Source organism: Benincasa hispida, chromosome 3 (assembly GCF_027475165.1).
Source record: "Benincasa hispida cultivar pf3 chromosome 3, pf3_genome.v1.1, whole genome shotgun sequence".
Classification (NCBI taxonomy): Eukaryota; Viridiplantae; Streptophyta; class Magnoliopsida; order Cucurbitales; family Cucurbitaceae; genus Benincasa; species Benincasa hispida.
In genome coordinates this window covers 55,088,911-55,101,724 of record NC_143480.1, presented here as the reverse complement: position 1 = coordinate 55,101,724, position 12,814 = coordinate 55,088,911, and the positions used below count along the sequence as shown (strand labels likewise).

At 32.8% G+C, this 12,814-nt stretch overlaps 1 protein-coding gene across 6 annotated transcripts; it reads right to left on the bottom strand.

Annotated features, from left to right (window-relative positions):
• Positions 1-366: 366 nt before the first annotated feature.
• On the bottom strand, positions 367-8,462 carry LOC120073280 (Protein kinase family protein). 6 transcript variants are annotated; one of them, XM_039026020.2, is made up of 18 exons: positions 7,944-8,462; positions 7,569-7,660; positions 6,795-7,231; positions 6,367-6,492; positions 6,206-6,279; positions 6,035-6,104; positions 5,898-5,953; positions 5,732-5,803; positions 4,995-5,089; positions 4,804-4,870; positions 4,592-4,721; positions 3,959-4,177; positions 3,671-3,801; positions 2,672-2,846; positions 2,484-2,574; positions 1,733-1,890; positions 1,413-1,601; positions 367-925 (listed from the first exon to the last, which is right to left on the bottom strand). In XM_039026020.2, exons 3-18 carry the CDS (start codon positions 7,206-7,208, stop codon positions 866-868), a joined length of 2,127 nt encoding a protein of 708 aa, XP_038881948.1. In that variant the 5' UTR covers positions 7,209-7,231; positions 7,569-7,660; positions 7,944-8,462; the 3' UTR covers positions 367-865. The 6 variants fall into 6 exon arrangements, with proteins under 6 accessions (XP_038881948.1, XP_038881949.1, XP_038881950.1 ...); XM_039026021.2 differs by having other exon boundaries at positions 6,795-7,234; positions 7,944-8,384; XM_039026022.2 differs by having other exon boundaries at positions 7,569-7,630; positions 7,944-8,259.
• Positions 8,463-12,814: the final 4,352 nt, after the last annotated feature.

Here is a 12,814-nt window from a genome sequence, read left to right as displayed (position 1 = left end):
ACATAATCTATGAATAGGAGACTCTATCCTTATCACTAATTAACTCTACTATTATTGATTGATTACATTATTTAAAAATATTTGCAACTGTCCATTTAAAATTAACCCAAATGGCTCCTTTTCAAATTAATCTTAAACCAAGAAATATGACTACCACTTACTAGTTTCGATAAATCAATATACTCTCACCACATATTATATATATTTACACGTCGGTGACAAAAAAAAAAAAAGGAAAAAAAAAATGTGGACTCCTGCCATTAGAATCGCGAAAATTTATAATAATTTAACCCAAAAGAATATAATGCTTTCTTTGTGCTCTTAGCATAGGATATCAGAGCAATAAGCAAGAATTGAATTAACCAATTTTGATGAAAATGGCTAATCAAATATTGGATAGAAGAATGAGAATAAGCTCATTTTTTTAATGTTAGTTTTGAAAACTTTACATGGTAAAAGACTAGAGAGGTTGCAATCAAGTTGTACAAAACTTGTCTCTTTTTCTCTTCTTTTCCATTTAGAAGCAATTGTGGAGGTGTAACACTATGACCACAATTTGGTCACAAATGCAAGAAATACCTCTTCACAACATTTTTTGTTTTTTTTTTTTGCCCTTTCCAACAATCCACTTCTTGCATTGCTTTCCACCACCATTACAAGTTAACTAATGAAATGGGGGCATTGCATTACCCATTTTCTCCTCGTGGCCTTCCCTCTCTCCTAAATCCCATCTTGAATCAACTCAACTCTCTCAGCTTCCACATTTCTAAAAAAACAGGTTTGTTCTGTTTTCACATTTTGCCCCCTCTTCTGCTGGGGCATTACCAGAATATACATACAAATTACACTGTCCATGAATCATAAATTAGCAAACTGTTCGCCCGTAACATATTGATGCGATATAGAGATTCTTCGACCACTTCTCCTGCAAAACAACATATGTTGCAGAAACCAGTCATCAGTACTAACTCGTAAACTTTTGCTAAGGAAACAAGGGATTTAGCACTTACCACAAATTTTCTTTAAATAAATCAGGTTTTAATGAGATAATCGATTCCATGTTTAGATTATATCGATGTTATGCATGAGTTTCATTTCCGAGGATTTTCCATTTCCATATGATCAATAAAAATTTAATGCAAGGAACTCAAGATTCAAGAACGTTAAAGGTTAGGAAGTCCATTTCATAGTTGAACAATACTTGGGTGCATCCCACCTTTTTTTCATACCAAAAAAAAACAATAATAATCAAAATATTTCAAAAAAGAAGAAATTCCCATGTAAAAAAATATGATTAGACAATATAGTGGCATGCATAAAGATAGGTATAGTTGAGATGCACCCAAGTACTTTTCTTGGACTATAAAATATCTAGGTGTTGGATAAATTTCATTACGAAGGTGTGTTTGTACCTTCACATGTGTGCTAGGAAATGCAGACGTTCGTAGAGTCTCCTGAGTTTCGTCCATCAATTTTCGTTTCGGTATGCTTAATATGAAGGCAGCCTGATCTGCAGTTGCTGCCATGCATGTTATCCTGTAACCACTTTCCCACCTGCGATGGATACCTTCACTTGGGTACAAAAAATCAAGCTCCACAACCTTGAATGATTGATTGATTCCATACAGGACAAGAAGAACCCGATAAAGAATTTTCAGAAGACATAGCAGATGACTGAATACAAAAGAAATTTGAATAAACCAACAATTCACAAATCAGTAGGAAGTCATACCTGATCAGAAAAGCCAGCATTCCTAGACATAACCACGCCCCAACGACTTCCGGCTGTGGTCATGGAAGTGACATGGAATCCTTCTTTCCATTTCTTATTTATCCACTTGAAAGGGAAAGATTCACTAACTTTATAGGATTGCTGAGTATAAGGTGTTCCTACAAGATTATGCCAAAACACAATAAGAACACAAGATCATAAATGCCTGTTATCGAATCATAAATAAACTATCAAGAACCAAGCAATAACATAACTTTTACAGTTCAGATCATGAGTAATCTGCTGATAGCTATATATGTTTTATTAAAAAAAAGAAGATTAGCACTTTGAAGACCAACACAAGATATCTGTGGAATGAGAAATGTAAAATAATTTTTAGAAGCCGGCTCGATGAAAGGAAAGCAAGGAGTGCTCAAGTATTCTCTCCAGAATTGATAACTCCCAGCATGCGCAGCATGGGGATGATAAGAATGTCGTTGCTAGATAAAGGCGGTAAGAATTTTTCACTTGAATCTCTTCACAATAAACTTACAACAAGAGAATCAGTTGAAACACCCAGTTAAAAAGACTATCATGAAAAATGTACAGAATTCTTGTGGACAAAACCACCAAAGTATGATTAGTAAGTGTTACTAAAAAAATGGCATGTGTAAACTAATTGGCATGAAGAGAAGAAATACAAAAATCACACCATTCCATATATCACTATATCTGAATTAAAATGCTAAAGCTCGAGTACCAAGTCACAGACCTTTTGACATAACAACCAGGGAACTACCATTAACGGCTCCAGCAATTGAACTAATATAAAAATTCTTTTCCCATTGCTCCATAATCCAATCCTGGCAAGAATCCAATTTAACTTGATGATTTAACACAAGAAAATTATATGGAAACACTATAGTTATCAGAAAATAAAGCTATGTGACGTAATGTAACCTTGTGAAGGAACACGGATGACAACTCGTAAACCTGGGAAGAGAACCCTGTTCCAGCATCCATAATTAGGGCCCAGAGATTGGCTGCAGAGGCCACGCAGCTTATAAGCAATCCATCTTCGTTACCCTTCTCTATATGTTGGCGCAACCTAGAGTCTGCAACATTGTAGTGGTACCTACACGTCCAGTAACTTCCTATGTAAGTATAATGAATAAACACATTGTATCCTTTCTTCATTGTTCTCTTGCAGAACAAAAACAGACTAATGAAGATTCAGTATTATTTGGAACACTCGAACAATGGAAGTAGGTTGTCATTATGAATTGTATAATATTTATTCATGAGGAAAGAATAATAAATGTGAATTTTAGTTTATTAATAAATAATTCATTTATATTCAAGCACTTTTGAGTTAGTGCATTCTTCTTCTCACATTACTAATATATGGTGTTATATCATTTTCCTTTCAATCAGAGGCAAAGATTAAGGCATAGGGTCCAAAAAAGAATAGTCTTCTTTTGCATTTGAAATGTTTAAAAACAAAAGAAACAAGTTCTTTTTATCATAATAACAATAAGGTCTTCATTCTCCTTTTTTGTCAGTGCCAATTGAGCCTGATTATGAAATTTCCTTGGATGATCATGAATGAAGAATGAATTGTGCTTTACTACTTCATTCTTTCAAATGTAACTTCATTCCTAGATATGAACCCAAAAACAAAAAATTTAACTTCAATTATTTCATATCTCATTATCAAGAGAATATTTTTTATGATTTTTCTACATGATCCCTATCTTTCTAGTTTTAACATATATGATAGCTGCTACGTGCTGACTGGCTCAATGAACAGCTTGGGTGTTTAAAAGTCAAACCACTACACCACTATGATAAATTCATTAAAACGCAGTAGATACGAAAGAGAATGACTATTAAGCAATAAAACATCAGCAAGACCATGGAACATTGAAAATAATCGGCAAATAAGGACATCAAACGCACCTTTGCTTCATGGGCCTACGTGCATTATAAACCGAAATCCATTGTGTAGCAGGACTACCTAACCTCACTTTCTTCTTTGGTTGCTCATCTTCTTCCAAATTTATAAGCAGCCTACCTCGCTTTTGCCCAACCTAGTTATAGCAAGAAAACCATATAAAATGAGTAAGTCACTTTACTACAAATTAAATTTCAACTTAAGTAGTGGAAACCGAAACATTATATGTTCAGATGGAAAGAAGACAGAAAAAGAAACTTCAGGTGGGAAGAAAATAGAAGAAGATAGGTCACCTTTAATGCTCCGTCAATTCGAATTGGCCTCAATGGTATACATGGTTCAATCAGGCCTTCAAAAAAGGATATTAGTTTTGAATAATTTGGCTCCTCATCAAATTTCATATTTATTACAGCTTCAAGAAACTGCTTGAATGGTGCTGGGCAAAAGCAGCACATCAACTCTGGAGAGGTGGCCATTTTTTTCTTACATACAAGAAAACTCTTGTTATCACCCTGCATTTGTTAGTCCATGGAGAGAGGAGGGGTTAGTTAGAGAGAGAGGAGGAGGGAGATGATACCAGGTTTACTAAAATTTCAAGAAAGACACCATTACTACATTTCAAGGTTTTCCCTTGGGTATTACTACATTTGAAGGTAGGATGAGGAAGAAACTTTTTGCATAACTACGTCTGTACTTTAACTTGGAAATTTCAAATTTGTCATTTCCTTATTTATTTGGTGGTTGCAGGCTAAATTGCATGTCCTTCGATATTTTATATATAAAAGCAAAACAAAATGAAATGAAATAGCTCATTTTTCCAAAATTTGTTAATCAAATGATTTTGTTCTTTAAATTTAAAAAAGATTCAAAAACGTGAAATGAATGTGTTATAATCCTAAACTCGTGCAATAAGAAAGCTGATTGACCTGATATCCTTGCCAAGGTAATCTTCCTTTTATAAGGAATATTAACGTGTAAGCCAATGATTCAAGATCATCTCTCCGACTTCCCGTTCTACCTAAATGTGCATGTACACTTGCATACCTTATTGTCCCCCTGGTGGAAAAAAAGGATATACATATTGAAACATAAAAAATACTTTAAGAAAATTTATATGAAAGTGAAAAGTTCCACAAACCTGAATATGTCAGGCCTTTGATCATATTCGACATGTTGACCACTAGCTACATCTTTCCATTTAGAAGCTGAACCAAATATGATCATAGAATAAGCAATCAAATAGATAAAGTCGATTATCAAGAGGTGAAGTTTTAGTCTAGACTTATACTGCGAAAATAGGCTGATGCTATGGTATTAATGAGATATTACCTAAACCAAGATCAATAAGATACAGTTTTTTCTCATCTGCTGTTCCCACTTGACCAAGTAAAAAGTTCTCTGGCTTCACATCTCCATGCACAAACCTTTATTTAAAAGAGAACAGATAGGAGTTCTGTAAGAGATAATTATGAGTTTAAACGAGAACGAGACTTTTGGAGCTTAATTGAGAATAAATTGTATTTGTGGCTTCCCTTTGGAGCTCTTTGCCTGGAGAGTTCTTAATCGCAAATATAACTTGCATTCATGTTTCTTAATTGAATATATTGTTCTTTTATGGAAAAAAAATGTTTGAGTAAACATATGGACAGTGTTCTAAAAGCCCTCTCGGGCACACGCCTAGGCTCAAGGCAGAGGTCTAGCGCCTCACCTTTAGGTGAGGCTCACAAAATAAGGGGTACTCCTTTTGTAAAGCCCTTGAGCCTTGGGGCTTTTTTACTATTTTAAAAAAATAGTAATAATCAAGGATCTTCCTTCTTTATTAACAAAAAGAATCAAGTTTACTAAGCCTAAATGCAAGATTTCTTGCGTTTGGGGTCTTTTTTTTTTTCATATTTTCACTTCAACTATGCTTCCTCTTTTTAATATAATACTTTTATATATAGTGTGCCTCACAAAAAAAAGCCCACGCCTTTTTGTGCACCTTGTGCCTAGACTCCAGAGGGCCATTGCACCTTAGTGCGCCTTGGACATTTAAAAACACTGCATATGAAATTAAGGGAACCCACCCCTTCAAGTGAAGCTTCTCAAGAATGGATATTGCCTCCACCGCAATGCAAGCTACCATATTTGGTGACATCCTGTTAAAGATGCCAAAAATAAGAAGGTTGAGCAATATGCCAAATCTGCATGCACATATAATAATATTGGAGACAGAAATGGAATTTATCTTACGATTGGCCAAGAGTGTTCCAGACATCCCATAGGCTCGGACCTAGCATGTCCATGACCTGGTATCCAGTCAAAAAAATGTCAAACATAAATAAATTTGAAAACTGAGCTGTTAAGGAGCAGTCTAGTTCAAGCATTACCAGAATGTAGAAATCACCCTGACGACCCTTGAAATGAACCCAAGGAATTCCATAGCATCCATTTAAGGCACTTAACAAGAAAAAACAAGAGGAAGCCGTAGCAGTTCAGGAACGTAAAACAACATTTGTTAGCTTAATAAACTTGGAAAAAGGTTATCCAATAACTCTTACCTATACACTTGCCATTCATATGGAGGACCATAACTGCAACCTTTACTGTTGTGGTGCTCAAACTTCAGAGCAACCTGTAAGTTCATTCTCATCAGGAAACATGATTTCACACAATCTATTCATCAAATAATAGCCATGAGGATTGGTGTAGTGAGTGATACCTCAATTGCATCAGGACCTGTCTGATCAGTTCCACCACTTACTCTTCTACCAACAAAAACTTGGCCAAAACCACCCTTGCCAAGTTTCTTTTCAACCTTATATACAGGAGAATTGCCCACTTGTACCTGCGGAGATCAAATGAAACACATCAATTGAATACTTGTACGGTCCAACCATATTGGGATTTTGTTTTAATTGAAGGGACCCGACAAAAATGCATTGTATGTCCAGAAATGTAACGAGAACCACAGTGACGGAAGCTCTGGACTTGGGAGATTTGTTTTAGAAAAAAGATGATTGAAAATACAAGAAAGAGGTCAAATTTGTTGATGTAACTGATGGTGAAGCCTCCTCGTCGATGTAACTGAATATTCTAAAAATGATATACAACAACAAATGTATAGGGTCATGAGAAGACAAGAGATACCCTGTCGGGAACAGGGGCTGTGCCTGCTTCCTCTTCAACTCCCATTACTTTATCTGCACTTCCACCCTCTATGGCCATATCTTTATTTGCAACAGCCTCAACTCGATTGAAAACAGGCTCTGCTGCGCCAATGGCACCAGCTTCAGGAAGAACCTCACAAGGTTCAGGATCTAAGTCTATCAATCTGATTCCACGTCCTCTCCGGGCAGCCGTTGTTCTTGCAGGAATCGCCACTGAGGGACCTTTCGCTACGGCTGGGGCATTACCACCTCTTCCTCTTCCACCAGCAACCCTTCTTCTGGTTCTATTAGGGGCAGGCACTGCCAAATTTTCTCCTTGATCAAGTGGTTGTGGACAAGGCTGAAGATCATCAAGCCGTCTTGATCTCCTGGCTCCACTTCGCAACTCAGGCATTGTCACCCCATACACATCACATCCTGCTTTATATGCCCGAAAAATTAGAAGATATCCAAAAATTTTCAAATCCAATAATTTTGGAAAACAATGATAGAGCTCAAACATTTAGCACACCAATGCCCTTATATTTTGAGACCAATGACATAAATTTCAAAACAAAAACATCTGATAAAACAAAAACAAAGAGAAAGAAACTTCCTTCTTTGACGATTACATGTATGTAACCATCAAGCAGAGAAACAAAAACCACATAGTAAAAAGAAAAAGACCAGAAAATTATGAGAAGATACATTCAAGAGTAAATACAGTTGAAAAGTTCTGTTCATTTAAATACCAATGAGTAGTAACAAAATGTACCTAAAAAAGATTGCTTGATTCCGTTGCAAAATTGACACAAAGGTCCTTACGCTTTCTTGAACCTTCATAAGTTGATAAATCATAAACAAAGTCTGATAAGAAAAACAACAACCCAAATCAGACTAAACATCCAAGCAAGAGTGAAAATTACAAAGAAAAAAAAGTCTCAACAAGCGATCATACATGAAAACAAAAAAAAAAAAAACCCAACACAAAAATAAAATAAAATCATCAGAAACAAACTAAACAAATAAAAACCGATCATCAACAGGCAAACACAAAAACCAAAAGCAGTAATGATCCGATTACGATGGAAGTAACAAAAATGGACAAAAGGGTCTTCAAAAAACCAAGAAAATCATATAAAAAACTTACAGATAGATCCGGTAACAGAGAGACTGATGATCGGAAATGAACAAAGTTGGATCTGATCGAAGATTTACCAAAAAAAAAAAAAAAAAAAAGGAAAAAAATAGACAAAAAAAAGGGATGATGGAGTATTTGATGTTGGGTGAGTGAAAGGAAGGAGTCAGGCAGAAACACAAAACTTGCTTTTTGATTGTTCCCGTGTATTTTAGAGTTATGGGGTTGGAATCAAAGATAAGCTCTGGACATGGAAAACGCTGTAAGAAATTTATCTTGCTTGCCCTAAACTTTGGTATATATTTTTTTTAAAAAAAATATTATTATCAGGTGGAGATTGAGATTTTCAAGATTTTGTTTTTCTTCTTTTTTTTAATTTTTTTTTATTTTTATAATTTCTCCAAAAGGTAAAATTTAAGGAGGAAAAGGAAATTCTAGATTGTGAATGATGATGATGATGCTACATTCATGTTTTCCACTTCAAATATGTTTTCCTCTCTCTCTCTCTCTCTCCAATATTGTATTTTTTGCATTTTTTTTAAATCTAAATAAAGTTTTGGTCCTTGATCTTTTGTGTATTTTCACTTTGGTCCTTTCACTTTTTAGAAATTTGGATTTGGTCCTTTCACTTTTTGGAATTTTGGATTTGGTCCTTTAACTTTTATCCCCACTTTTTATTTTGGTTCCTTCTTAATTTCTCAATTTTAGTTCTCCTTTACTCCTCATTTAATGTCTCAATTTTACCCACTTTCTATTATTGTTCTTAAATATAACACCACATTTAATCTCTTTTTTTCCCCTATTTTGTTTGTATTTGTATTACAAAACTTTTATATCTCAATTGATCTACAATTTTCAAGTTCATTTCATCTTTCTACCTAAACTTTTTTAAAATTCATTTTACTTTCTCACTTTTTTTTTTTTTTAGTTTAACCCAATACAAGTTTAAACTTCTAACCTTCAGGTTGGTACAATATTTCAATTTTCAACTAGTTGAGTTATCTTCAGATTTGTATGACTGTTTATTTATATTTTCAAAAGTTGATTGTTTTTAGTCACGATCGTTATTTTAATTTTCAAAAATACACGAAGTAACTTCAAGTAAATGTACTAATACATTGTCGTACTTTTTTTATTGTATTCCTATATGTGGGTGTTGATACTATGGCAATTGACGATAGGGCTAGATTGGGAAAAGAGTATTTGATGAAGTTGTTACAATGTGTCTGCCTTTTAATATTTGATCGGTGTAGATTAAAAATTTCCATGTCCTTAATAACCAATGATACATATTTGAGATAGGATACTTTTACCGTTTCTCTTTCTTACCTTCAAGAAAAAAAAAAAAAAAAAAAAAAAAAAAAAAAAAAAAAAACCTTAGACCTCGAGATCGATAGTACAAGCACTGCCAATTGAGCTACGCTCTTGTTGGCAATAAATGTGAATTTTGAGTATTTGATGAAGTGGACATTAATGACAAAACAACTCATGACCAAAATGATGGTCTTTTAAGGCTCAAATGACCATTATAAGCATTTAGAAGATTCCTTTAAAAAATGTATTTCCAAGATTTAAAAACAAATACAAAATAAACATAGAAGTTATATGAATCAATATCAATATCGAACCTATTCTAAATAAAGGGAACAAGATATATCCCTTCGACTTTCTCAAAATTCACAATTGTATGTTTAAATTCAAGAATAAAAAAGATCATTATCGGTTTGAAAGTTTAAATTATAACGGATTTCAAATAATTTCTTAAATTAATGATTCCATACCGAAGTAAATGACTTTAACTTGAGTTGATAATAAAATGTTAATAAAAAAATTAAATATAATGTACCCAAAAAAAGTCAAATTTACTAATGTTCAAGAATGTGGAAATTGAAATTTAATCAAAGTTAGGACCATAGCTATTTTTTAAACGTTTAAATTATTATTTCATACATTAAACAACAACCATTATTAGCACTTAAAATTCTCAAATATCATTTTGTTTGAATGTATTTTATATTTTTCAAAAGAAAAAAAAACATAGATAATGTCATTCTTCAATACATCCATCTTCCTCTTTTTGGGTCAATTTATTCTTATTTTTTCCATTATTATTGGTGAGATTTTGTATTTTAATTAGGTAAAAATAGTAAAGTTTTCTTTTATAATTTTCCAAACTTACAATTGAATTTAAAAAAAAAAATGTTCAATTAAAATGTGAAAATAGACAGGTAGACTCATTATTCTATCATACTTTATCACAAGGGATTCATTAATTTTTTTGCATTGTTGAACAATGAATTTAAATAGTTACCTAACCTCTCTTTTAATAGAAAATAAATTGAAATTTAAAATCATATTTGATCAGGGATTTTACTTTTAACAAATTAATGTACTACTATTTTGCTTACTACTATGAGTATTAACAATCCAAAAATCGATAGATCGATCTCCTACCTCACGATTATTGAAATAAAAGAAAAAAAAAGTGACAGTTGAAACGTGATATTATTGAGTTTAAACTGTTTTTTACTTGCTTCATATCAGGACAATGTTTGAGTATTTTTATGATTTTATTTTAAATGGATTATTTGTTTCATTTATTTGGAAGTAATTTTCTAATTAAATTTTGACTATATATATATATAAATATATTACTACATACCGGAGTTTAGGGGATCAAACAATATTTAAAATTAGTAAGTAGTGGTTTTTTTCTTTTGTAACAATATGTGGGATGGGAGAAACAAACGAAATCAATTGTACAAGTTTTATATGAATTTAACCATATTCATTTTAATTAATTAGTGTCGTAGTGTCTTTGTACTTTATTAAGTGATTTTAGACCATTTGATGTTATACAATAAGACACTATTGTACTATGAAACTGTCTTAAAAAAGATTATATTCTACAATGAAACTTGCAATTTCATAATAATTTCTCTCTATATATTATTATTTCATAATAAGATATTTTAGCTTTTGCAATGAGATGATGTTAAAAATGTTGAAATACTAATATAAATTTTAAAACCAGTCCTTCTAGTTAGTCCGTGATTAATTTCTTTTTAAATAATTAAAGTAATCTATATCGATATTTTTCCACGAAATATGAAACATATTCACATCAACTTTGGTTAATGTGCTTTTAGTTTCGGCACATTTTGATCTACTTTCAACTTTAGTTAAGTTTGGTTCTGGTAGTCGTAAAAGGCTTGATCTCTTAAAAATTAAATAAAAATGAACAGAAAATGACCAAAATGATCACTCTTTAAAAATACTAGTGTGACATTGCATGCATTGCACATCTTTTGTAAAATTTGAAGTATCACTTAGTTACAAAAAAGTTTTAAAGTACGATTTACGATTAAGATAAGTTAAACTAAACTGAGAATACCTTTAGACTAAATTTTAGTTTATAAATAACTAATTAATTAATTATCATAGTAAATTCATCATTAATAATTAAAATATATTATATTATCAAATTAAAATACAAATCTCAGCATTCAAATTCTTAATTTATATTTTGATTAGGGGTATATATGGATTGGATTGGATAGTTCGGGTTGTCAGGTATTTGAACATCCCTATTGATTAGCATCATTCAGTTATCTAGTTTCAATTCTCACTTAATTTCAAATATTAATTGAAATCAAAATAATATTTTCTTTCCAAATTTTAAAAAATTTTGATATTAGTTATTTAGAAATTTAGAAATATATATATATATATTATTTGGATAGTTTTGATTGTTGGGGTTGATGCCCTAAATCTCGTAGGGTCCTGTAGTTTGTAAACACATGTATGAACAAACGTTTGTGATGTAATAATATGAGATATTTTCTTCACTATTGTCTATGAAATATGATATATTTTATTTGCATTTACCACAAACCAATAAACTAAGATCCCTGGTTATCATTGTGATTTAAGCATGTATGTGAAGACATACAAGTGAATCATGCCTTGATAACCTAAATGGTATGTAGTATGGATAAAACAGGGAAACCTTATCCTGGTGACACTATGGATACGGTCCGTTTTATAGATGTTACAAGTGTTGTAAAGTGCTACAGATGGTCTGGTTCTGATCATTCGTGTGGAAACATGCGAGTGAGGGTGTCCTATATAAAGGAGTTTGTATAAGACCAGACCACGAAATGTTTTGTCTCGTTATATAATGTCGTTCATGACAGAGACTTTAATTTCACTAAGACGACCATAGGTAACATGACCTTAATCCTGAGTGAATTGGGAACTCCTGCCTATGAGGGCGGTCTTTTGATTTGCATTGGTGCGAGTAGCCAGATTGTCGACTCAAACCTACCACTTTGGGGATTTGTCTGATTAGGCAGCTGGGAACTCAGCTACACAAGATGGAATTCACTCCTTCCTCGAAGCAGGGGTAAGTAGATAGATTGTTCCCTTAAGAGTTGATTCCGGGGCCTAAACGATGTGGTGCCACACGCTTTCTTATGGCCCGAGAAGTGTTCACTCATAGTAGGACTATGATGTATTTTTCATTAGAGGAATCAGTGGTGCTTAAGGAGTTAGATGTAACTACAGGGGCAAATCGGTAAATTAGCCCAGCTGTACTTACAAGCGATCTGTGAAGGATTATCGTACTGTTGATTAATTATATCCAATTGACACAGAAATATACCTGTAGTGAGAAGAGTGTAGCTATCGGTCTTTAGTAGAGTGTCCGACGGTTAACGAATGGTGGATTTCATGATTAAAGAGTTTAGTCAATTACGTACCATTGAAGCTTTAAGCTACAGGTCCATAAGGCCCCCTTGGTAGCTCAATTGAATCAAGTTGATAATTAGTTTTTGGGTTAGTTTGAAGTGTTCAAATTAACAAGAGGGAATTTAATTATATAT